This window comes from Piliocolobus tephrosceles, chromosome 19 (assembly GCF_002776525.5).
Source record: "Piliocolobus tephrosceles isolate RC106 chromosome 19, ASM277652v3, whole genome shotgun sequence".
In the NCBI taxonomy this organism is placed as follows: Eukaryota; Metazoa; Chordata; class Mammalia; order Primates; family Cercopithecidae; genus Piliocolobus; species Piliocolobus tephrosceles.
In genome coordinates, this window is record NC_045452.1 from 18,832,618 (window position 1) to 18,858,856 (window position 26,239).

Here is a 26,239-nt window from a genome sequence, read left to right on the forward strand (position 1 = left end):
TGGGAACAGGCAGACGGAGGAGGAGGCTGAGCAGGGATACGAGTGATGGTGTCAGGTCTGTGGCACAGGGGTCACCAGGGTGGGGGTGGGAACAACCAGTGAAATGCTGGTCCAGAGGGACACTGGACCAGCTTGGAGGGTGGAGGCAGCAGGAGGGGCCCAGTTACAGAGGAGGAGGAGGGGATAAGACCACCTCGGCCTCACCAAAAAGCGTTGCCCTCAGCCTCCTCTCCTGGCCACCGTTCTGCCCCATCTACTTGCCAAGCTATCAGAGGGCTTTGCTTTTTCTCCCACAATCACAGTCATGGATCGTGACATCTTTTTCCCCCCTAGGTTGACGCCATGAAGCTGAGAATGAAATTTTACTAGGTATTTTCCTATCAGTATAATTATCCCCTCTGTAGCCTTCCATATGCTAAGGGCCGAAAGCGCTGGAGTCAGATGTACCTGAGTTTGAATCCTGGTGCTACCAACCATCAGCTGCGTTTCTCCACCTCCCTGGGCCTGTTTCCTAATCGGCAAAATGGGGAATAAAGCACCTGCTTCTCAAGGTTGTTTCCGGATGATGAGAGACGACGCCCAGGCCATGCTGGCACAATGTGTAGAGTGAAAATATTGGTTCTCTTGCCCCTTCTTACTGTCCTCCTTGATCTTTTTTTTCAGCTGTCAGTAATGAGGAGGACAGTGGTGGTTGATTCTTCCTAGATCTGGGCCTACACTTTCCACCATAATTTACTTCGGAAATACAGGCCCTGAAAGTTGCTTCAAATAAGGGATGGGAATTGGGGGAACACAGGAAGCAAAGGAACAAATCTAGTTCAACAAAGAGGAAACATGAGAGGCTGGAAGGCTCCCCCGCCACCTCTCCTCCTTTTTCTCTTACCCACCAGATCTGCCCTGGTTCCCGGCTGCCTCCTGCTTCCCGCTCCGCACCTGATGGTTCTCCAGGGCCCCAGCGGCTGCCTGGTCCCCAGCTGGTGCTGCTCCTGTCTCCTGAATCTGACCCAGGCCCCTCCTGCAATCTGACCACCATCCCTCCCACCAGCTGCTTCCTCTTTGTCTCCTCTCCCAAGATCCACACTCGGATGCACACTGAGCATGACACACAGTGACCGCTGGCCCATCCCTCCATCTGCACCTGGCATAAGGTGACCCTGACTCTGCTCTCTGCCAGCTCAAGTCTCTCACCAGACCTGGTGGGGATACCTGGGCTCCCTGGGCTTGCCTCTCACAGCTCCCTCTCAGCTTTCCAGTCTCCATCCTCTCAGCTTCAGTTTTCCCTGCCTGGGAAATCAGAGTTGGGAAACATAAGAACTCCTTTTGTGTTAGGAACCTGAGGAATTATATGGTCCAGAGAAGTCATCAGTTATCAGCTGTGACCACCTGGGGCCTGCCTACAGTACAGCATTGCAGAATCTGAAGCTGCACCCAGGCTCTGCAAGAGGAGGGCTGTGGTCAATTAGAAATGTCTGCCATGCATGGGTGCAATTGATTAGCAATGTCTGCCATGAGTGTGGATTTATGAATGCCAGGAATTGCCATCCACAGTCTGGTCCAACTTTTATCAGGACACTATCTATCATCTATCTATCTATCTGGAGGGACACAGGGAGAGACAGAGAGAGAAAGAGAGAGAGAGAGAGAGGGATCCGTCATCAAGTGCAATACTTCCCCAGGCATAGACTTGTGGGATATGACCATGAGCTGATACCTGGACACAGAATATGACAGACAGTCCTGACTCCTATTAGTGAAGAAGATATTCCCTTTACAATCCTTTTCCTTTCTCTCAAGGAAGAAGTTTGCATTTGGCCCTGGGATATCTTTAACAGCTCCCCCAACAGCTTCTCATTTCTCCTTTAAGAGACAACAGGTTTACCGCAGGCAATGAATATCAACACTATTTTGCTGCATTGTACTTATTTTGTACAGTTACCTTTTATTTATAGAGAAAATAGTTTTTTTTCATTTACACAGTAACATGAAGATTTTTCTTTAAATAAATGTATTTCAACAAAAATGAATTGACCTAAAGAAAAAATATTAAGAAAATAATCACAAAGATGGTACACACAGACCATTGAAAGATACGGATGTATACATACATATATCACAAATGATTAAGACTTAAAAAAATATAACCCTGTCCAAGAAGTGGGAGCCTCCCAGAGTGGAGCAGGCAAATACAACTTCCATCTGGGGAGATAAGGAAACTGACTTGCAGAGAGGTTTAGTATGTACCTGAGTTTGAATCCTGGTGCTACCAACCATCAGCTGTGTTTCTCCACCTCCCTGGACCTGTTTCCTAATCGGCAAAATGGGGAATAAAGCACCTGCTTCTCAAGGTTGTTTCTAGATGATGAGAGACGACGCCCAGGCCATACTGGCACAGAACACACAGCAAAGGTGTGGAGCCCCTTGGGGTCTGAAACATTCAGGACCCTATGGCAGGAAGTGAGACTGTCCCATAATTAAGCTCTTTTCAAGGCACAGACCCAAGACTCAGACAACCCCAAGAAAAGGGAGTTTATTTTGGATATAAAGGCAACAGGAATCCTGACCAAATGGTCGGCAGCCCTCTCGGCGGTAAGTATTTTTGTATTGGGAGCCCAAGGTCCTCTGCTTAGTGGCTCAACGCTTGTCTACGTTTTCCAGGGAGCCTTGTCCACAAGCACCTGCACCCAGGGGCCTCCCTCCCTGAGTTCAAACGCCCGAGACAGAGATGATCTGATTGGCTAGTTCAGGCCGGGGCTACCTGATTGGACAGAGCTTGGTGCCAAGTCCCCTCATAGGCTGCTGGTCAGCCTGTGGGGGCGTGTGGTCAGGTGCCCAATCAGCTGTGAGCAGGGCCTATAAGTGCAGGTACTTGAGGGCTGCCAGGTCAGAGTTAGCTGGGACTGGGTCACTGTCCTGCTGGGATAGAAGGTTGTCTGAGCCATTGCAATGTGATCTGCCTGAGGCAGAGGAAAGATAAGTGGAGGGGTCGTGGTGGGGGGCACGAGAAGGAAGGGGCCAGTTGTGTGAGAGGGGGAGGACTGCCAGGTGGGGGGTAAGCCCCTTGCAGTAGGGGGCATGCCAGACCTAATGGGCACGGGACTCTGCCTTTCTGTGTGAATGTCATGTGCAGGGAGCCCAGATGAGGTGGTGCCAGGTAATTAATTCATTCATCCAGGGTATATCATGGGGCAGTGGGCACTGTGTCTGGGGCAGTGAAAAGATGATGAGGCCCTGCCCTGTGAAGCTGCCCTTCTGGAAGGCCAGTGTGCCAGCCACTGAGCTGCAGAGGAGACCCTCCGGTGGAGGGGGAGTGGGAGGTCCCAGGCCTGGCAGCATCAGGGCCCACCACTAGGAGGGGACTGCTGCCTGGGCCTCGGACTCCAGGGTTTACTCTCCAGCAGCTTCTCTTGTGGGTCTGTGAAGCCACTGTGGGAAGATGCAGCAGGCGTCCACTTTGTGGGGGCATCTGCGCCCATACTTGGGCCCCAGCATTAAGGATGCAGCAGCCAAGCACGCTGAGGTCTCAGAGATCCCAAGGGAAGAGTAACAGGGCCTCTTTCTCCAGGCGCCCTGGGTCCCTGACAGCTTCTCCCTCCAGCACTGATGCTAGAAGTTTCTGGCAGATTAAGGGAGACAGTGCTTCCCTCCAGGGGAAGCAAAATGGGCATTTGAGGGGTCAGGGAAGTTTGTCACCCAGATAAGGGGGAGAGCACAGCAGGGCCAGGGAATAGCGCCTGCAACAGAGCGGGTGTGAGGGAGCTCCGAGTGGCTCAGGAGGATGGTAGGAGGACTGCAGAAGGAGCTATCCCCACACGACACCGGAGGTGCAAGTACCACACTGAGAAATGGGGCTGAGGGCAGTGGGGCCCGTGCAAGGTTTTGAACTGAGGAGGAGCATGGCCATATTTGGGTTTTGGGTTTTGGAAAGCACACTCAGGCTGCCCTGTGGAGCTGGAGGGGAGGGGAGGAGGCTGGGGCCGAAAACCCAGTGAGGAGATCAGGGCAAGGAGCCCTGGAGAGCCGCGAGGACTGATACTGGTGAATAGCTGCAGGGCTGGAGAGGAGTGATGCTTAAGAGCCTAAACCCGTGGGACTCTGTGATTAAAGAGGGAGTTGGGGAATTACCGCCCCCCTGCAACGCACACAGTTCCTGGCTCGGGCAGCAGGACCAGGGAGCAGCAATGGAGGTTTGGAAATGGATGGGCCAAGTGTGCAGGACTGGGTGGGGGCCATTGGGGTGGAGACGTCCGGCGGCAACTGGACACTGAGTGTCCTCATCAGTGCACTGAGTACCCTCGACAGGGTCCTCCTCAGGCTCGGCACAGAGCAGGCAGCTGCCTGCCTCCCTGGCCATCTGTCTACACCAAGTGAGTTGGGTCCTGATCCTGGAGTTCTTGGAGGGACAAGTAAGCATCAGTGTTCAGGGGCAGGCGAGCATTAAGGGCCCTGACCTCCCCCTGCCCAGGAGGCCTCGCCCAGGGGAATCCAAACGGCTCCCTGGGGCCAGGGTCGGGGACCTCCTCCCCAGCCTCTGGCAGCACCAGCTCAGGGCATGGCTGAAAATCCACCAGGTCTGGGACTCCTGGGGTGGGAGGCCCCAGGGGCTGGGGGTCCCAGTCTCTGGGGACTCTCTCCTGCAGGGAAGGGGGTAGCCTCTCTTCACCAGCCCCGCTGCCCCCAGGGGCAGTGCTTGGGGGGCTGGGGCCACCAAGGAGACTGGGGGAGAAGAGCAGCAGGTCATCCCCGGAGGGGAAGGTGCAGTAGGCGTCGTCCTCCGCTGACAGAGGCCACAGGGATTCGGGGGAAGACCCTGTGGGCGTGCCGGCCCCACCCTCATCAGGCTCTTCCTCTGCGCAGGGGTCATAAGTAAAGTACACCTGACAGGCCTCTATCTCCAAGGCATCCGGGAGGTGGAAGAAGAAGTACCCCTGGTTGGTGAAGCAGCTGGTCAGTGAGCGGTTGCTGCTTAAGGATGAGGGCTCAGGCACCTTGTCCTGCTGCAGGAGCAGCTGTGTCACCTTATCCCTCTCCAGCACTTCCAGTGGTGAGATCTCAGGCGCCAGGCCGCCAGGGCTGAAGGACGATGAGGGGAAGGGCGAGGAGAGCCACTTCTGGTGGGAGAAAGGCGGGGGGTGGGTGAGTGGGGGCTTCCTTCACCTTCCTTCACCCTCCACCCCTTCCTCTGGACTCTCAGCAGCTCCTAACTCCTCCTCCTGAAGCAGTTGACCCAGAGATGCCCCCTCCAGGAAGCCCTCCCTGACTATAGCCCCGCACTCCCCCAACTCACCTACTGGCTTGGGGAGCCCTCTGGGCCACCAGCCCAGGGAGACTGCCTGACCCACAGTCCAGCATTGGCCTGCCTGGCTCCCAGTAGTGCCCAGGAATGTTTGCTTGCTGAAGAGTGACTGTTTATTGGACACCTGCTGTGAGCCTGGCACTGTTCTAGATGCTGGGGACCCAGGAAAGCAGAGAATCCTCAGACTGTCCAGTGGGTACTAGCACAAGTGTGTGAATCGATCCATCCATGTCAAAGCAGAAGGGTGCTGAGAGCACAGCCTGTTCACCTTACAGATGCCCAGAGACGGGACACGCCCCAGCCCCGATCACAGACTGGCAGGCGGCAGAGCTGGGACCCAGAGTCTCCGCTTACACTGTGGTGGGAACGTCTCTTGCGGGAGCTGATGGTTTCCTGATTCACCTCTCCCCCAGTTCTCTGTGGTCCCCACCCCCACCTCTTCCGCCTCCCATCCCCAGAGAGGGGAAAGTGCCCATCAGAGCACTTCTCAGTTGCTTGGGATTCCAGAGAGCCCTGGCAAGGAGTGGGAATACCCGGGTTCTAGCCCTGGCCCTGGCACTCACTAACTGTGTGACCCTGGGCAGGCTCCTGCACCTCTCTGGGCCTCAGTTTCCACAACAGTTAGCCGCGTCTCTCCTGACTTCCTTGCTTTCACCCATCAGGTCACCAGGGAGACATCAGGTGAGCAAATGGAGATGTAAACACCCAAAACAGGGTAAGACACAGACTGCACAGCAGAGTGGGGACAGCAGGCCCTCCTGGTGGTGTGACAGCAGGCCCTCGGGTGGGTGAGTTTGGGAGCCCTGACAACCCTCTGTCCCCAGAACCCTCAGCAGCTGGACTTGGCCCCCTAAGCACAGGGGCCAGGCCCAATGGGCTCCCCAGGCCTCTGTGCCCAGCACGGGGCTGGCGGGTTTCATGGATCTATTTCAGATGAATTAATGAACCAGCAATGAATGCCCAGTTCTCCTCTCCAGGGGGAGTCCCTGAGGCTGAGTCAGCTGCTCCACAGACACACACACACACGCTCACATGCATGCACACATGCACACACGTGCACACACCACTCAATTAAATCCACCCCCTTCCCGCAACCAGGAGTTATGTCACAAAAGAAAAGGCTGAGAGAGGCAGAAAGGATAAACTGAGGATGGCAAAGAGGGGTCGCTGGCTGGGCAGAGAGGGAAAAAGCACTGTTCGGGTGAGGTTCATGATATCGGGGCAAGGGCGGGTCCAGGCAGCAGCCCTGAGTTTGCAGCCAGAGAGGGAGCGGCCGGGCCTGTGGCCAGTGCCGGTGAGCCAGGAACCCACTGCCTGTGGCCAGCTACTTCCTGGGCCTGAGCCTCTGCCCACAATGCCCTGAAAGGGGCTTCAGGAGAAGCTCACGCCCCTCACACACACTCCCACACTCGCACACACATTCCAGGATCCCCTGGGAAATGCGGTGGGCCTTGTGGCCCCTGTGGGTCCTAGGGTAGAAGGGCAGGTCTCTCAGCCAGATGCAGAAAAGGTGGGGCTGGCAAAGCCAGCCCCAGTCCCCAGCCACATCATGCCTTCCTCCTCGGGACCCCACTCCACACACTAGACTCAAGGATGCCCTCACGGGAAGCTGGAATGGTTTGCAGCTCCCACCTCACAATGTTCTAGGGCCATAGAATCAGGACTTGAAGCTGGAAGGTATCTGAGCATGCAGCTAATCTAGCTCAGCCTCCAACCAGTTCAATGGGGGAATCTCTATGCTTCTGACACACAGGCAGCCGTGGCTTGCCTGAATACCTTTATAGATGGGAACCTTGCTACCCTCAAGGCTGAGGGAAGAAGTTTAAGATAATGCATTCCTGCACATTAAGAGTGCTGCAACTAATGGCCAGGCACGTTGGCTCACGCCTGTAATCCCAGCACTTTGGGAGGCTGAGGCGGGCAGATCACCTGAGATCAGGAGTTCAAGACCAGCGTGGCCAACATGGCAAAACCCCGTCTCTACTAAAAGTACAAGAATTAGACAAGCATGGTGGTGGGTGCCTGTAATCTCAGCTACTCGGGAGGCTAAGGCAGGAGAATTGCTTGAACCTAGGAGGTGGAGGTTGCAGTGAGCTGAGGTCGCGCCGTTGCACTCTAACCTGGGCGACAGAGCGAGACTCCGTCTCAAAAAAAAAAAAAAAAAAAAAAGAGTACTGCAACTAAGATATTCTCATCTTGGGAGTTTTCCAAGGAATTCCAGAAAGGGCCCTTGATCAGCCCTGATAGAGAACTCCAAAGCCAGGTCATGACAGGTCTGGTCCTGCATTGCTTTCTTTACCCGCCACTCCTCTTGACCTCCCTCTGCCCCTACCTCATCCCCACTCTCCAATCTTGGGAGCCTAGAGTAGGGCTAGGGTGGTAAAAAGTACCCCCCACGTGCCCCCTTCATTCTCGAAGCTTCCTACCTGAAGGGGACATGGGCTGGGGAAGAAGAGACGACTGAATTTGAGATGGAGTTCAGAGCATTGCTGCTCTGTGGGCCGGCACTTTAAAAATAAATCGGTATTTTGTGACTCAAAGTGACTGGAAGGCTTGTTAGTATCTGTGCTAAGTTATGGAGCCTGCTCAGGAATTTTGGGCAGGGACAGGAGAAGCATGGAGCACGTCTGCACAGACAGTAGGGCGGAGAGAGCTTGTGCTGGCAGATCCTGTTTGTTCAGCACACCGGCAACGGTAACACCAGATAGGGAACTTTTTTTTTTTTTGAGATGGAGTCTCACTCTGTTGCCCAGACTGGAGTGCAATGGCGCCATCTCGGCTCACTGTAACCTCCACCTCCTGGGTTCAAGCGATTCTCCTGCCTCAGCCTCCTGAGGAGCTGAGACTACAGACGCGCGCCACCATGCCCAGATGGTTTTTGTATTTTTAGTACAGACGGGGTTTCACCATGTTGGTCAGGCTGGTCTCGAACTCCTGACCTCGTGATCCACCTGCTTCAGCCTCCCCAAGTGTTAGGATTATAGGCGTGAGCCACTGCACCCAGCCTGATAGGGTTCTTTTGAACACTAACTGTGTACCAGGCAAAGTTCTCAGGGCAGGACACATAGTAACACTGTTTTTCTCCCCATCTAACCGGTGGGGAAACTGAGGCCCAGGGAGGCTCTATAGGCCCAAGGTCACACAACCAGAAAGCGGTGGAGCTGGGATTAAAACCCAGGCAGTCTGGCTCAGATGGAAAGTGCCAGAGCTAGAGAAGAGACCCATGCCCCCTCTGGAGGCTGCTCACTTCAGCGTTTGGTCTCTTCTCACAAGACACAAAATTAGCTACTCCCCTACTATCCCCTCATCGCACTCACACCCCTGGCCACCTCTGCCTCTCCGCCCCAGCCTCCTACCTGGACATCTCCTCCATGCTCTGAGCTCAGCTGGGAAAAGAACTTCGAAGGGTCTGGGGTGTGACACTTCAGGACCTTCTTCAGCCTGGACAGAGGAGAGAAGGGAAGGAGGAGGTTGAGAACGGGAAGGGCCATGGTGTCCTGCCATCAGCGCCACCGCTGTGGATGCCAGGCACAGAGCCACACCACATTTACTCATGTATTTATTCCACCAATACTAAGTGCTCACTGTGGGAGGACGCTGTGTTGGGCACTGGGGAGACAAGAATAGCCAACAAAAGAGGTCCCTGCTCTCAAGAAGCTGACATTCTGATGGGGAGACAGACACAAAGCATGTTGCAACATCATCATTCATTCTGCGGAGACAGAGAGCAGAGTGCTACATGAGACGGGGAGGTGGGGGTCAGTGGGGGCAAACACACAAGCCAGAGCAGTCAGGGATGGAGATGGCTAGAAAAAGTGGAGTGAACCAGGAGGAGGGAGAGAGGAGAGAGGATTCCTTGTCAGGGCTGCCATGGACGGTGGTTCAGGTTGTGCACTGCCCAAGGGCATTAGGCTTGGTCAGGAAGTGGGAGAGGTGGTGGTGAGTGAGGCTGAATTCCAGCCCATGTTCTGCTTGCCAAACTGAGTGCCTGGAACCTGTGTACATCACCCTGAAGAAAGAGGCAACATTTTTGATTTGCACAAAGGTTCCACATGACTGGTGGAGGCCCTCAAGGGCCGGGGTGTATTGCAGCACAGTGGGCAGTCTCTGAAGAGCGTTAAACAGGAGAATGACATGGTGGAGAAAGGACTGAAGGGGCACAAGAATGACAAGGAGGAGGGCATTCTGGAGGCCACTGAACCCACACCTGGGAGACGACCTCTCCCCCTACAGGGACATGGTTTCCCTGAAGGCTTGCAGGGAGCTGTGGGTAGAGGGGATGGGTGGGGGGAGGAATACCTGTCTTCTTGGGAGGAAAGAGAAAACGGGGCTCCAAATACTGCCGAGAACCATGGCTCCAGGACGAGGGTCAGGAGAACGGCACTCACTACTAACTGGCTATGTGACCTTGGGCAAGTCGACTGACTTCTCTGGCCAGTCCTGGCATCAGTTAAAAGTCAGTGGTAGCCCCTGACTCACTGCCTTCCCAGTGCTGTGGAAAATCACGTGAGGTGACGCAGCTAGGCACGCTTTGCAAACCTCTTGGAAGAAGCAGGGCTCTCATCAGGGGGCCACATAGCCTGGTCAGAAGTGTCACCTCCTCACCGCTTTGCCCTCCACCAGGTCACGCTCGGCACAGCAGCCAGAGCCACAGAGGGCAAAGTGGATCCTGTCCCACTCCTGGGGAAACCCTCCATGGCTGCTTGGCACACCGCCCAAGCCCTCACCATGGCCTGAGGTCCCGGGAAGCCTCACTGCCGCCACATGTACAGGTTCAAGTTCAGCTTCCTCCCCAACCCGCTTCTGTCTCCAGCCACACCGCGTCCCTGCACTCTGTTCCTGGAAGGTTCTTCCCTCCTCTCTGCCCAGGGCCTTTGCACATGCTGTTTCCTCTGCCTGGGACACTCTCCCGATGCCCTCCACCCACCCCCGCCATGGGCTCCTGCTTCAGATTTCAACAGAATCACCACTTCCTCGGGGAAACCAGCCCTGGCCACGCCCCAGCCCTGTTGTCTGCTCCTGATACAGTCAGCAGTCAGTATCCGTGGGTTCTGCATTCACGGATTCAGCCAATCCCTGATCAAAAATATTCAGTGGAAAAAAAAACCCTCATAGCAATACAACAATAAAAAATAATACAAATTTTTAAAATACAACATAACAACTATTTACATAGCATTTACATTGTATTAGGTATTATAAGTAATCTAGAGATGACCTAAAGTCTCTGGGAGGATGTGCGTAGGTTACGTGCAAATACACTGCTGTTAAATCAGGGACTTGAGGCCGGGTGTGGGGGCTCACACCTGTAATCTTAGCATTTTGGGAGGCCGAGGCGAGTGGATCACCTGAGGTCAGGAGTTCGAGACCAGCTTAGCCAACATGGTGAAACCCTGTCTCTACTAAAAATACAAAAAATTAGCCGGGTGTGGTGTCGTGTCTGTAATCCCAGCTACTCGGGAGGCTGAGGCAGGAGAATCATTTGAACCCTGGAGGTGGAGGTTGCAGTGAGCCGAGATCGCACCACTGCACTCCAGCCTAGGTGACAGAGTGAGACTCTGTCTTACAAAAAATAAATTAATTAAATAAAATAAAAATCAGAGACTTGAGTATCCACCAACTTTGGTATCTACTGGTGGGGAAGGGGGTCCTGGAACAAGTTCCCCATGGATCCTAAGGAATGGCCGTACACCAACATCCTCCTCCGCCATCCTAATCCCGGTGTGTCGTTACACACCTGCAGGATTGTCTGCCTTCCCGCACTGGGCCGTGAGCTGCCTGGAGCTGGGGCACACGCATGTGGCCTGCCACTGTGTTCCCAGCACTTTGAGCTGTACCTGGCATGCAGCTGGTACTCAGTGAATATAAGAATAAGTGAATGACAGACCTAGATGGACCAGCGGGGACCCAGACACAGAGACAGCTGACGTGGGCACACGGGCATCCCCAGTCCTGACAGCAGTGCTCCGGACAGGGCCGCGGGGGCTCTCCCTGGAGGGCTGCACCTCCCACCTTCCCCTCGGGTTGGTTCCACAGGTTCCCTCTGTGGGGATGGGACACAGGGAAAGGCCAGGTTTTGGACAGGAAGGACTCTCTGGAGGGTAGAGGGAGCACGGGTGTATCAGAGCAGGGGGCTCGGTCCAGAATCTGATCCGGCAAGGTGGCATGTGCGCCTGTAAGTGTATGTGTGTGTGTGTTTCTGTGTGTATGTGTGCTTGTGTACGTGTGTGTGTGTGCATGTGCGTGTACGTGTGTGTCCATGTGTGTGCATGTAGGAGGGGCGGGAGCATGAAGGAAGGGGAGGAGAACCTTCTTACCATGGCCCGGTGTTCCTGCAGTTGATCAGCAAGTACACTAAGATGATGAAGCCAAAGGCCCCGCTGAGGCCCACGAGGAGGTGGCCGAGCCACGGAATGGTGTCCTTCCCAAGGGCTGCCCGGGCGTGGGAGAAACAGCAAGGACAGGGGTTAGAGAAGTGCCCTCACTCACCCTGGATCACTCCAACACCCCGGTCCAGGGCCCTGGCAGACACTGCTGCGTCTGGAGGGCTGGGGACAGGGTTCGGCTAAGCCCGTCCTCTCTGGGAAGCCAGATTTGATGCTAAAAGGAAATGACACGGCGGCATTCCAAGAGCTCCTCTGGCTCCAGACAGATCCCATGGACCCACCCACCTGGTGAGCCTACAGCCCCCACCGCCCCCACAGCAGCCTGGGCTCCACCTGGCTGCACCCCTCTCTCCACCTGCCTCCAAGCACCACTTAGAGGACCCCAGGTCTTGCTTGAACTTGAACTCAAAATGTGATGCGATGAGGGACAAATGTCCAGCAGACCCGCTGAGGGCCAGGCTGCTGGAAGGTCACATGCCTTCCTCAGAGCAGCTCTGCCTCACAGTCAGTGTACCCATTTCACAGATCAGGCCGAGAGATGAAAGCAGCTGCCCCCAGCCCCGGCAGAAACCAGGAGTTTGAGATTTCAGGGTGGAGAAAAGTGAAAAGAGCCTTTCTACCCCTCCCCAACTCACAAGGCCCATGGCAAGCCCCGTCCGCTCACTGAACCCTGTTCCTGTCTGAAAAGCGGGCCCCTGCAGGGTTACAGCAAGTGAGGCACGGAGCTGACCGCTGTACCCTCACTGCAGTCAGGGAGAGGATGGAGCAGCTCCTCCCCCAGCCGTCCCTTCCTGCCTGAGCCCCTCCCACCCTTGCTGCCCACCAGTACCTGCAGGCTTTGTCCTGAAGGCCAGGGGCTGGCTCCAGGGGCTCCAGGTCGTGAACTCGCCTTGCAGAGGCTTGACCCGCACCTGAAACTCATACTGGGTGTCTGGGGTGAGCGTCTCCAGGCAGATCCATTCCTGCTTCTGCTTGAGGGTCATCAGGGGGGCCTCCTGGGTCAGAGACAGGACTCTCAGCGCTCACCTCACCTCCCATGGCAGGGCCAGGAGGCTGAGCACCACAGCACCCTCCTCAACCCCCGCCAGTTGCACCCCCCCTTCCTTGCCCCCCAAAGCTCCCTCACTACCCAGTCACTGGGGCCTCAAACCCCGGGGTCATCCCCTAAAGCCCAAGTCATCAGCTAATCAGCTGGTTCCACCTCCAGAACCTGGTTCCACCTCCACAGCCATTCCGGAACCATCCCTGCTCTCCACGCTGCTCTCACCCCAGGCCTGAGCTGCCGCCCTCTCCCAAGCCTGCAGCTGGTCTCTGGTTCCCATCCATGCCCCTCTGCAGTCTAGTCTCCACAGGACCAGAAAGCAGGACATCTCCACACACCTCTACCACCCTGGGTCGCTCTTTTCACCTCCTCTTGCTCTCCATACACATAGCGGCATCCTGCCTTTGCCGTGGCAGGTCTTTCTAATTTTGCAAAACTCTCCCCAGATCTTTGCAGGTGAGCTCCTTCTGGACGCCCAGGTGTCCAAGGGGCCTTCCCTGGTCACCTGAGTCTGAAATAGCCTGTGCCAGTCACTCTCAAATACCTTGCCCCGTTGGGTTTTCTTGGTGGAACGTATCACTGTCCCATAGCCTCACTGTCCCAGACCCTGTCGCTGTGTCTGCTGACTGCCTGCCTGCCTGCCCTGCCCTAGTCTGAGATTCCTGAGAGTGGAAGTTTGCTGAGCTCACCCTCCACTCTTTCCCCATCATCCAGCGCATAGTAGGTGCTCAGCAAATATTTGTTGAGTGAGCAATTGAGTGAATAAAGAAACGAGTGTAAGTGAATGAATAAGCAACAGACCCACACGGATGTGGAGCGGGTGGGCTTTGACACATGAAGGGTTTGAAGTCCTGGATGGCCATCACCCTCCATCGCACCCCTTCACGGCACATCACCCTCAGGGTGACGATGTCACCCTGGCCTCTGAAAGCCCGCAGGGCTGGGCAGCTGCCTGTCTCCTGGCTTTCTGAATCTTTCCCTGAACCTGCTGCCAGCCGGATCCCCAGGGTTAAGGGGGCTAGATAAGGATGTGGAAGTCGTGCAGGCAGCCCCAGGCAGTGCAGAAAGAGCACAGGAGTGAACTCAGCCACCCACCATCCACCTGGGGCTGATGGGACCTCGCCACAATGAAAAAGGGACAGGACAGAGACCAGGACAGGAAGGAGGAACCAGAGCAGGTGAGGACTGGGCCACATTCTCACCTCCCAGGTGTGGCCTGGGGACAGCGTCCGGGCCTCAAACTCCAGGTGTCTTTCAAAGTAGTGGGAGGCTTGGGAGATTTCCCAGCTTATGTTGCATCTGTGGGTCTCCACGTGGACGACTTGGAGGGAGATGGGAGCCATCAGGCGAACTGGAGACGAGGAGGGGGAAGGGAGAGCAGCCAGGCATGACCTCCACCTCCCACTTTGTACCTGCCACTCCTCCCTCCTGGCACCCACCCTACCCCCCCACCCAAAGCCCTGCTCCCTCCCTGCCTCCCTCCCTGCCTCCAGGCCTCTCTCAATGATCACCTCTTCAGAGAAGCCTTCCCTGACCACTCACCACTCTGCATCCCCCTTGCCTGTTTCATTCTTATTCCCAGTGCTTATCATTACCTGACCTATGAAATATATGGTTTGATTTCTTTATTCATTTTCTGCCTCCCCCAGCAGACCGTGAGCTCCTTGAGGGCAGGGACTTGGTTGTCTGCCGTGTCCTTGGCGCCTGGAAGATTACCTGGCACTTGGTTCAGTAGCTGCTGGATGAATGATTCACCGCAGCTTTTCTCTGCACTTAGAATTGACCTGAGAGCTTTCCATGGATCATCTCATTCATTTCAAGTGTGAATATAACACTGTGTGATTCTGAAGTTAAATGAATCTCAGTTTCTATACTTCTGAGACTCTATAGAACCACATAAGTGATAAGCAGATGCTGAGTGCTGACTACATGGTAAGCAGTTTCTGTGTCTCAGTTCAAAGATGCCTTACAAGCCTGGTGGGTAGGCAACTCTGATTCTCCCCAAAACTCAGGCTCAGAAAGGTTTGATAGTCTGCCAGTCAGATCACATCCAGGTCAGGCCTGACTCTCACTTTCTCCCCCACTGCTTCCCTGGAGATGGACCCCAAGGTCAGCAGGCAGGCACTCAGGCATTCAACAAACCTTCCCAGACCACTGTCCTGATGAGATCTAGTGCTGGGTGCGTGACAAGGAGACAAAGGGGTGGTAGAGACTCTGCCCTCAGGGTGCTCACGGCCCAGTAAAAGAGACAGGCCTGCAATCAAGCAGTGACAACGCAGGACATACATTCCCAGAAAGAGGAGGTACAAAGGGCTAGGGCAGTCTAGGAAGGCCTCCTGGAGGAAGTGACTCTCAACTAAGCCTTGAAACATGAGTGGGAATTTTCCAGGTGTCAAGAGCCTTCCAGTCAGTGCGATCAGCATGCGCAAGGGCTCAGAGGCATGAATAGGCAAGGTGGGTTTGGAGAGCCGGCCTTTGGTTGCAACAGAAATATAGGCCTCAAGAGGAGGAGTGCCAGGGAGGAGGCCCAGGGCTGGATCCTGAGTGGCCTTGAATGCCAGAGTAAGGAGCCAGGACATCAACCCGAGAACAGCGGGCAGTGAGGTGGTCAGATGTGGGTGTGGAAGCTTCGCGGGGAGAGAGCCTGGAGCAGGGAGGATCCCAGATGAGGTGGGAGGAAGGAGATGCCCAGCCCTGCCCCAGCCCCACCCTGGCTTCCTCACTCACGGTTCTCAAAGGGTTTGAAGTCCTGGATGGCCATCACCCTCCATCGCACCCCTTCACGGCACATCACCCTCAGGGTGACGATGTCCACTGCGGTCAGTTTCTGAGACTGCAAGGGAAGGAGGGCAGGGGTGAAAGTTCTAGCAGCTGGGGGCAGGGGAAGGGGGAGGCCACAGGGATGACGAGGGAAGGATGGGAGCCTCTCCACATGCCCCGCCACCCAAGGCAAGGGCAGCAAACGTTTTCTGTAAAACGTTTTCTGTAAAAGGCCACATCGTAACTATTTTTGGCTTTACAGGCCACATGGTCTGTGTCACGATGACTCAACTCCGCCACTGTAGTGTGACGCAGACACAGACAACATGTAAATGAATATCAGGGCCATGTTACAATAAAACTTTATTTACAAACACAGGCAGTGGGCTGAATATGGCCCGTGGGTCAAGGTAGTTCACCAACGCCTGATCTAAAATGAAGTGAGCTGCTTGAGAGGGAGTGAGCTCCCTGTCACAGGAGGCATGCAAGCTGAGAAGCCCCCATAAAGCTACTGTACCTGTACCTGTTTAACATTTTTTAGTGTGAAAGGCCCTCCCTTCCCCTATCTCTTCCCATCCCTATGCCTTGAATTTTCTGGAAGAAAACGGCCAGATATTGAGCATCTCGTGTGAGCAGCCACTGCTCAGATGCCTTAGCCCCTCAATGCACACAGCATCCCTCCCACGGCATGGGTGGAAAGCCTGAGGCTTGGGCTGGTCAAAGGACCTGCCCCAGGTCATGCAGCTGGACAGCAGGGGGGCCCAGGTTTAAACCCAGGTCCTCTGTGTCCCCCTACAGCGTGACTGCATCTCTGAGTCCTGGCCTGTCACGCCTGACAGAGGGCTGCCGAGTGAGCAGCTTAGAGCAGCCTCCCACTGTACAGGTGCCAACCCTGCAGCCCGGCAGCCCTGCGGGAGGAAGCTCCAGTGCAGGCCTCTTAGGATCTGGGGTCCAGGATGCTGATTTCAGGGCCAGGACCTCGGGCACAGTCCTTCTGATCTGCATAAGACCCACTATGAGCAAATCTTGAACCTCATCATTAGAATTCCCCAAACTGGCCAGTTCCTCCCCACCCCGTAGACCCTGTCCTAGCCTTCTTATAGCTGCTATGCAGACTAGATTTCCCCCAGATAATAGTAGTCTCGTTATTATTATTACTATTATTGTTATAAAAATGTCACCAGTCATACATTCTCATGAGCACTCACACTATGCCAGGCACTCTGGAGAGTCCTTTACATGTATTATCTCATTTAATTCTGTCAGCACCCTTGGACACAGGCACTGTCACTATTTCCATTCTATAGCTGAGGAGACTGAAGCACAGAGAACCTTAGGGACTTGCCTGAGGTCACACAGCAAAGAAATGGTGGAACCAGGATCAGAAACCAGGCCACCTACAGAGCTCCCTGCCCGGGCACAGCATCCGGTTCCAGAGGCTGTGATTCTCTCAGCTACACTGTGTGACTCCATCTTCACACTCTCCTGCCCCTCAAGAAGACTTACAACCTGATGGTGGTTGGAAGATGTGGTCTTGGTGTCCTTGGAGCCCGCTGTTGCCCAGGACGCTTTGACAGACAATAATTTGATGTACACCCATATGGACATGGCCACGTGCCCTGCAAAAGGCAGCCTAATGCAATGGTGAAAAGCCCGAACTGGGAGTCCACAGGCCTGGGTTCAATCCCAGCTCTGCAATTCCTGGCTGTGTGACCTTGGGCAAGGACCATACCTCTTTGAGCCTCAGTGTCTTCATTGGTAAGAAGGGGACAGTGCTGATGTTTACCCATGGGGCTGTAGGTGATGGCAGCAGCTGCCCGTCTGGAGTGGCCGCTGCTGAAACTCTGGCTGCAGTGGGGAGGCGTAGCTGGGGCCTCCCGCTCCACGGAGCAGCTGCCTAAGTCTTGGCCATGGGCCCAGACCTCCTGGTGCTCTTGGGGGCTGGGATCAGGCAACAGCCCCAGTCTCCTGGGTGCAGCTGCAGGCACCCAAGTCACGGCTGCAGAGCCAGGCGTCCCTGCACTCTCAGGGGCTGGGAAGGTCTCCGCTGCCTCCGCAGGCTCAGAGCTGTCTGTTCCCACTGCCTGGCCTCTCCCCTGCTTCTGGCACCCGATCTGATCCTGGAGGCACGGTCGGGGCTACACGCTCCATGGATCCAGTGCGAGTTGGGGACAAGCGGGACCCCCGCCCCTTCTGAGGTAGCCAGGAACTCTCCTGGGGCAGCTGCAGCTTCCCAAGCCTGGACCCAGGCATCTCTGCTCCCCCTACAAGCTCAGGGGTGTCTGCTCCCACTGTCTGGCCTCCCCCTGCTCCAGTGCCCGCTCCAATCTCAGAGCGGGGCCAAGCCCAGGCACTACCACAGCCTGGCACGCTCGAGGCAGCACTGACTCACTGGCCCCAGCTGCCTTGGCCTCCTCTGGACTTTAGGTGCCAATGACCACAGGGGGGTGGGAAGCCACGGGGGCGCAGGGGTCAGCTTGACACTGGCCTGCAGGTGCCCCTTGGCCTGAGCAGCCTGGACAGAAGGGGCCGGGTCTCAGGTGAGGTCCCACCTTCAGGCTGGGGAGGGCCTGAAAAACAAGGCCCTTGTTGGGCCTTGACCCAACGAGGTAGGTGCCATTATTGTGCCCATTTTACAGAAGGGGAGATTGGGGCACAGGGGTTGCCCAATGTCACCCAACTGGCAAGCCAGAGCTGGAGCATCCAGCTCCAGAGTCTACACCCTTCACCCCCCACACTGCGCTGTGCTGCCAAGACCCCGGAAAGAGCTGGGGGTGGTCATTACAGTTACTGGAGTGCTGTCTTACTTGAAAAGGAACACAAGTGTCACAGGAGCCACGAAGCGCAGGGGAGACGGCAGGAGCAGAAGATGCCTCACGTACAGAGGGCGCGTCAGCCCTGGGGCAGGCCTGAGTCCATGCCCTGGGGTGTCACCTGTTTTTCTCTGCCTCCTCCTCAGCACTGGGCATCCTGCTTGGCCACAGCCCCGGCCATTGGGCCCCAGTTCTTCCCCTGGCATCCAGCCCACCCTGAGATCGCAGCCCGGAGCTGGGAGACCACCTTCTCCCTGCACTCGCTCCCTGGGTGGGTTACTCACATTTGGGGCTCCGAGTATCAGGTTGCAGGCCCAGGATGCTTGACTCACAGGGAGCAGCTCACAGGTTTGGTTCCACCGCCTTTCATGGCAAAAGACCCTCCTTAGAAGAACAGGAAGGACCCACACAACTGGCCCAAGGGACCTTTCTCAGATGTCTCTGCTGCCAGGATGGCACCAGGCAGCAAGGCCAGGCTGGGGCTCCTGTGCCAACCTCCATGAGGGGCACTGCCTCCCCAACTGGCTCCACGGTATTCCTACCTCATGGGTACCTTGTCCTGTCCCCTCATCCCAGCCTGCTCCCACGGCAGCTGGAGTGATCTAGAAACACAAACCAGTTCAAGACAGGCAGTCTTCCCCACCTAGAGCCCTCCAAAGCTCCATGAGGCTTAGGATGAAGACAGATCCTTAAGTAGGTCTTCAGAGCCCTGTGGGATCACCACCCACCCAGAAGCCAGGGCCCGAACCTGCTTTGCCCCTCCATGTCCCTCCCCATTTTCCCCCGCCCCACACCCTGTGGAATCCACCAGGGCCCAGCCACCTCTCTGTGACCTTCCCCTTCTCCCTGACTCCAACAAGCCTACCCCGGGTCAGTCCCTCACTCACTGGCCACCTGGATGTTTACATCACAGTGACATCTCTCTCCCAGCCCCGTCACCCCAACCACTCCCAGGTTCCCTGTCCTCACAGCTGCCTATAGGATCTCTCAAAATCCAAGAGTATCCAAAAAGCTTGGGGGCCCTCCTTTCTCCCCACTTCCTCTCTGCTTGCCTCTAGAGTAGAGTTCAGCCTTGGCATAGCAGGCTTGCAGCTCAGTGTCCCCTAACTACCCTGTCCAGTTCATCCCCAGCCCCTCCGCTGCAGCCTGGACTCCACCCAGGTTCTAGAAGTCTAAATAGCTGACTTCCAAATTATCTTAAACGATCCCTTGATTCCAGATCTGGGCCCCAACTCCTGTGATTCGAACAGTCTGTGGGTCCCATTAGTCCAAGATTCTGTAAAGGGAGGCCAACGCATAGGATCCGGAATATGAGATCCCACCATCCTAAGATTCTGCAGTGTGGCCAGTGGGCTCACCGTCTGTCCGGCCAGGCATGGACTTGGCAGGAAGTGCCCTGCAGAGCCCCATCTTGGCTCCAGACACAGGAGATGTTGGCTCTCGAGTTGTAGAAGCATGTGAACTGGGAAGTGCCTGCCGGACAAGACGAGGTGTGAGTGCTGACTGCAGGTGCCCACGGCCCCCCAAGGCATGCCCGCTGCCCCTGCACCTGGCACCCACGCCTGCCAGAGGAGAAGGTGGGTAAGTCTGGCAAGCAGAGAAGGGATTCATGGACCCACTTCAGAGAGGAGGAAATGGAGCCTCAGAGCCTGCAAGTTCCCACAGGCAAACTAAGGCAAGGCAGGGACAGAAAGTAGCACATGCCTGTGGCTTGGAGAGAGATAGAGAGTGTGTGTGTGTGTGTGTGTGTGTGTGTGTGTGTGTGTGTGTGTGCATTCGTGCATGCGTGCCAGGGCGGGGGTCCAGGACAGAGGGTGAGGCGGGAGGTGGACACCTGGTCTCTGGCCCCATCCCCTTCTGGGAAGAGGCTTTAGCAGGGCCTTAGCCATCTCCCCGTAGGGAAAGCACAGCTGTCCAGATGTCAGGGTCCTTACCATTCACCGCTGCAGATGCCGAAGGGGTAGCCAGGGGCAGGAGGAGGATGAGGAGGGGCAGACGCCAGGACAGAGCAAGGGTCGCCATTACATCCACAGGGTGGAGCCGAGGAAGGAAGCCCTGATGGGAGAGGAGAAAGAGAGAGCACATGTAAATACACATCCCAGGTCTCACTGCCCCTAGAGGCAGGCTGGGCCCGCCCCCTCAGTGTGCATGGTCTGCACTCCCCGGTGCCAGCTCAGTCCAGCCCCAGGGCCTTTACACCTGCTAGTCCCACCACCCCACACATGCTCACACTCTTCCTTCAAGTTTCTGCTCAACTGCCGCCTCCTTCAAGAGGTCTTCCTGACTAGAATACATAAAGAAGCATCCATCGTGGCCAAGCGTGTGGCTCACGCCTCTAATCCCAGCACTTTGGGAGGCTGAAGCAGGCAAATCACCTGAGGTCAGGAGTTTGAGACCAGCCTGACCAATATGGTGAAATCCCGTCTCTACTGAAAAATACAAAAATTAGCCGGGCGTGGTGGTGGGCGCCTGTAATCCCAGCTACTCAGGAGGCAGAGGCAGGAGAACTGCTTGAACCCGGGAGGCGGAGGTTGCGGTGAGCCAAGATGGCGCCACTGCACTCCAGCCTGGACGACAGAGTAAGACTCCGTCTCAAAAAAAATAAAAGAAGCACCCTTTGTTAGTCACGACTCCCCGACATTTTCATCACAGCATTACTTATTTGTTGTTTATTGACTGATTTATGTTTTCCTCTATCTCTCTTCACAAACACACACAGAGTCACGTAAGCTCACTAAGGACAGGTATTCTTGTGTTTTGTTCATTGCTAGGTCCACAGTTCCTAGAACAGTGCCCGGCACATAGTAGGCATCGGGCAAAAGAATTCTTGAACAAACAAGTGATGGAATAAATATAGACAGAGCTAAAGTCAGCAGGCAGAGGGGCTTCCAGAGCCCCTGCCTCTGCCCCTCACTCTCCTCGAGGGAGGTGAGGCACTGGTGTGAAGGCATCAGGACATTAACTCGGAGAGGCAGAAAAGCAGACAGGAGCTTTGATCTCAACACTGAAGAGCCCTAGAGGACAGGGGAAACTGAGGCACAGAGGGCTGCAGTAGCTTTTATGGAGGACCTTGTCCACGCTCGTACTCCCCTACCTGCCTGGAAGCTCTCCCTGGAGGCAGGGCCAGGTTGGTCACCCAGATTATACCCCAGGGAGGAAAGAGACATGAAATATCTAAGCCAGCCCTGTCAGAGGGAGGCTCAAAAGGTTTCCCGGAGTGCCTATTATGCACTGGCCACTGGCCGCTGGCTGGTGCTGTTTGTTTGTTTGTTTGTTTTTGTTTTTGAGACAAAGCCTTGCTTCTTAAGGAACCTCTAGCCGACCATGGAAGCTCCCGTTCAGCACACAGGTGAGGCAAGACCACGACTGTCGCAATGGAAACGGGAAAGAAACGCAGCTGCCCCTACCCTCTGCAGGGACTGAGTGTGCAGAGCGGAATGAGAAAGTGAGCACATGGTCACTTCGGGAAGATAAGGGGACTGCTTCCAGGAGAGGTGTTTGGAGCAGGCAAAGGGGGAGGCCGGGAGATGAGGAGGGGGCTTCCAGGGAAAGATGAGGGTGGCCTCAGTCAGAGGGGCAGGAGCAGAGGGGACAGGAGCAGAGGGGACAGGAGCAGAGGGGCAGGAGCAGAGGGGCAGGAGCAGAGGGGACAGGAGCAGAGGGGACAGGAGCAGGTGAGTCGAGACATGCGGAGGAGGTGGAGTGTCCTTCCCTCCCTCCTGCTCTTCCATTCCCACAGCTGCCAAGGCCCCTGGGCATTGGGCTTTTTTCCCCCTCTGTTCTCCCTTCTCCAGCGGCTCCGAACTCGAGCTCTCACTCCCCTTCCCTTCTCTCTCTGAGTCTCTCACTGGCTCTAACCCTCAGCTTCCAAGGGTCTTTCTCCAGCTCAGCCCCAAGCCTCCACATCCCTCCCAATGGTCTGCAGGACCCCCTCACAGCGGGTGCTCCTGGACCCAGCAAAAACCCAGCTCATCCCTGGCTCTTCTCCTATCTGACTTTCAGTTCTGGGACAATTGTACCCTTCCTGTTCCAGGGGACCTTTGCCCCCATACCTAGCCAGCCAGGACATTCCATAGACAGCAGGACAGTCCAATGACTACTTGTTGTCTCTTCCCTGCCCTCACTGGGCCAGCCTCGTGCCATTCCAGCCCAGACGACAGCACGATCCCTTCTGTAGGCTCTCACCTGCCTTCCCTGAAGCCCACCTCCAACCACCCACCTCCCTGCCCAGGAACCTGCAGTGGCCCTGTTGCAACCAAAGCCTAAATTCCCACTTTCAGGGCTTTCTGGGACCAGGATGAGGTCAGTCAACCCTTCCAGACTGCCCTCACAGGAGCAGGTGCATGTACCCAGGCCAAAGCACATACACACCACACCTACCTGCCTGCACAAGCCAGTGGCTCCAGGCGGCCAGGAAACCGACACTCACCCTCCAAACGTCCTTCCCAAGTCTATCCTTTCCCCTGGGTCCCCTACAGATTCTGCCATCCTTCAAGCCCCTTTCAAACGGGCCCTCATGCCTTTTTCCATGAAGCCCTCCCTGCTTTCCGTGATGGAGGGCGAGGGCTTCCTCTTCTGAGCGCCTTGCTCCTCCCTCTAGGCTGGCAGCAGCAGGGCCAGCATCGGCCAGGGGCTGGCCCACCGGTATACTTGCTCCAGGGACTGTTGAGCACAGGGCCGAGCACACAGTCGGTGCTCAATAAATGTAGTGAAATGAATGAGTGTAGTCAAGAGGCCTCAGTACTGCAAAGAAAAGCAGAGCTCTTTGGGTGGCCCTGGATTGTCTCGTGGCTTCCATCAGAGCCAGCATGGAGCAGGGACCCGCGCCCTGGTCCTGAGAGCCATGGGTTCCATCTCCTAAGGCAGATGTCACAGGAGGGAGAGTCAGAGGCCCACACATTGTCAGAGCTGCAAAGGTTCTCGGAGCAAGCCCAGTCCCTTATCCTACGTTTGAGGACACTGAGGTCCAGAGGTGGGAAAGCCTTGCAGAAGGTCACATCAGGAGCCCAGCACAGAGCTGGGATCAGAACCCCCCTCCACACTGCTCTGCCACCCCCTTAACCACACCAAAACCATTGGCCGACGGGTTACTGTAAACCAAGCTCCGTTTGAAACTCTTTAAATGCAGCAATAAGGGCCTCTGGCAGGGATACGCTTATCATCCCCGTTTTCCAATGAGGAAACGGGAGGCACCCAGAGGTGAAGTGCGTTGCCTAAGGTCATGCAGCGGATGAGAGGCCTTTCTGGAATCTGAATCAGGGCAGACTGCCCAGTGCCCAGGCAGGGATCCTCCCCTCCCGGAACTCCCCAGACGCGTCTTCCCACCACGACAGCTCACACAACGGTAAATACGCACTGGTGACCTAATAGTACTCATGACGTGTACTGAGCACATAGTCTACGCCAGGCCTGGGGCCAAAGGCCTCACATATGCCAGCTCATCTAAGCTGCCCAAGGCTTTATTATCCCATTACACAGACGAGGAAACTGAGACGCCAAGTCCCTAACTTGCCCAGGGTCATATACACAGCAAGAGGCGGAGCTAGGCCTCCAGGCTCACTCTCTCAAGCTGTCCCACCCTGCCAGACACTGGTCCCAGAGGTAACACTGGTCCCAGAGGTCAGGCTGCCACCCTCCCTGCCCTGGGAGTCTGGGCCCAGCAGCTCACAGAAAGACCGGCAGGTGCTTCTCCTGAGTACCATGGGTTCACCTTTGCCTGGCCCACCGTCTCCACAGGAGGGCGAGCTCCCCAGGGTGGGGGCTGCTTACCTCTTTCTTGGGATCCTCAATAGCAGAAGGCACAGGGTTGGGACTCCAAAGAGTGCACAGCCCAACCAGGGACTCCCACAGCCTCTGGGCCCCTCCATGCTCAATCATGTCAGCCTGGCCCTGGGGCAAGGGGACCATCAATGTTTTGTGTGGGTGTCACCCCAGGTCGGGCCCAGCCTCAGGATGACCCCATGCCCAGGACAGGACCTGCAGAGAGCTCCAGTGTGGGAGGAAGGTGCTGGGGGACAAAGGGGTGCAAGGTCAAAGGAAGGTTAGGGGCAAACCACAGGCCCAGCCTAGAGGCAGCCAAGCAGGAGGAGAAAGCGCCATCTGAAGTCTGCTTCCCACCACCTGGAGCCCAGGGGTGCGGCGATGCTTGGAGAGGACAGAGTCCGGGGAGGACGGTGTGGGAGTGCCAGAGGGGCACAGAGCTGAGGGAGTGCCTGACAGTCACTGAGGCTGCACCCTCATTCTGCAAGGGGGAAGCTGAGTCTCAGGGAGGCCACGGAACCCACTCAAGGTCGCACAGTGAGGAGAAGCCCAGCCTCGGGTGACAGCAAGTAGAGCCCGGGACCTCAAGTTTGAGCACCCCCTCCTGGGTCCACAGGCACACCCATACGTGCCCTGTCGTTCATGACTCTGAAACCGGTCACACCCACAGATGCCTACGTCCCCACCACAACCCTGTAAGTTGGGTCTCGCTGCCCCATTTGATCCATGCCAGAACTGAAGCCCGGAGCGACTGACCCCAGCCATCTGATTTCCAGAGAGATGCTGCTGGGGACAGGGACTGGCGCCTGCTCTCTCTCTGCCTACGCTGTCCTGAGCGCTCGGGGGTAGTTCGGCGTTTAGCCCTCCCTACAGCCCCACGAGGAGGCTCTAGTTTGCTTCCTTTTTGCCAGATGAGGAGACTGAGACACAGGTCAGCCTCTCGCCCAGGCAAGAAGGGCGTAGAGCTGGAATTTGAACGTGGTGAGGTGCAGTTTGGTGCCCCTGCTGCCATCAGGGGTACGTGGTGGCTGGGGCAGGGCGGTAAAGCAGGAGTTCGGGAGCCCATGGTGCGTGCCACCTGACCTCCGAACTCGATGGGGCCTATGTCCCCTCGTCCTCTCTGGCCACCTCCACCTGCCACCCCTGTGCTCCCACACACAGTGTTTGTCTCTTGCTATTTAACTTCAGGGGCTTCCCCAGCTGGGTGCGGGACCCTGGCTATGGGGGAAGGAAGGGGACCCTTGGGGATAGCTCAGCCCCTCACTCCACCTCCCTCCCCCAAGGTGCTACAAACACAGTTAAGGGTGGGAGGCTTCGGCCCCCAGGAGAGGAGAGAGCATGAGCTCCAGGCAGCCCCAAAGATGGGGTCCCATCCCCAATGCCTGGAGATGCTACTGACCTGTCCAGTCATGCAGCCAAGGGAGAGACAAATCCAGACTCAAACCCAGGGCTCTGCCTCCAGCCTGGGGCTCCCAGAGGCCTCACAGCACACTTCACTTCACAGATGGCTCTCCAAGGGGACCCTTCTCTCCCCATTTACTCCACAAGCCTCCTGATGAGCACTCGACACAGAGGTGCCTCCCCCAGTATAGGGGCCCCACTCCACAGAGGTCAGGAGGGGGCTCCTGCCTGTCCCACCCCGTATCCCGTACCCTCTCTGGGCACCCAGGCTATCCACCCACCCCTTCTCCACCTCTCCGGGTTGGGGGCCCGGCACACAGGGCCCAGCGAAGCCCCCCATCCCACAGCAGCCGCTAGCCTCCCCTGAACGGGTTGGGAAGGAGGGGTGACCTGGGACTGAGGAACGCTTTTTCCTCTAGCCGGGAGCCCTGAGAGCTGGGCCTACCCCCTCCCCAGGGGAATTCTAAGATAAAGTTGGGGGGATGGGAGGACCGGCAGAAACTGCTGGGGGAACTGAGTCAGAGCTGAAAGTCTTCTCTGTGACTTTCACTCCCAGCCCCCTGGCTGGTCCCACAGGGGCTGGGAGGGAGGCAGGGGAGCATCACCTGGCTGAGACATGGAGCGGTGGCAGCGCGCGCTCTCTAGTCCTCCCCGCTGCTGGGACCGTGGCCATCTCTCCAGGGCCCTGCTCAGCTCTGGCCCAGGAGACGGCTGCGGCTGCTGGGGCCACAAAAACTAAAAGCCCAGAGCCAGCCCACTTCCTGTGCAGAGAATAGAGGGGCAA

General features: G+C 56.4%; 1 protein-coding gene across 3 annotated transcripts; it reads right to left on the reverse strand.

Moving 5' to 3' along the window:
* Positions 1-2,502: 2,502 nt before the first annotated feature.
* IL2RB (interleukin 2 receptor subunit beta) lies at positions 2,503-26,239 on the reverse strand. 3 transcript variants are annotated; one of them, XM_023222067.1, is made up of 10 exons: positions 26,061-26,239; positions 20,229-20,349; positions 19,653-19,767; positions 18,579-18,657; positions 15,449-15,554; positions 13,924-14,072; positions 12,509-12,674; positions 11,611-11,725; positions 8,650-8,734; positions 2,503-5,108 (listed from the first exon to the last, which is right to left on the reverse strand). In XM_023222067.1, exons 2-10 carry the CDS (start codon positions 20,314-20,316, stop codon positions 4,356-4,358), a joined length of 1,656 nt encoding a protein of 551 aa, XP_023077835.1. In that variant the 5' UTR covers positions 20,317-20,349; positions 26,061-26,239; the 3' UTR covers positions 2,503-4,355. The 3 variants fall into 3 exon arrangements, with proteins under 3 accessions (XP_023077835.1, XP_023077836.1, XP_023077837.1); XM_023222068.1 differs by lacking the exon at positions 18,579-18,657 and having other exon boundaries at positions 26,061-26,210; XM_023222069.1 differs by lacking the exons at positions 20,229-20,349; positions 26,061-26,239 and having other exon boundaries at positions 18,579-18,896; positions 19,653-19,748.

Bases quoted from the DNA above. Each gene is read 5' to 3' on its own strand.
- IL2RB (XM_023222067.1), bottom strand. From the start codon at position 20,316: ATGGCGACCCTTGCTCTGTCCTGGCGTCTGCCCCTCCTCATCCTCCTC. The intron at 18,658-19,652 runs GTGAGCCCACTG...TTGCCATGAAAG, and splicing joins CATGCCTGGCCGGACAGACG to GCGGTGGAACCAAACCTGTG. The intron at 12,675-13,923 runs GTGAGAATGTGG...TCTCTGACCCAG, and splicing joins CCCCAGGCCACACCTGGGAG to GAGGCCCCCCTGATGACCCT.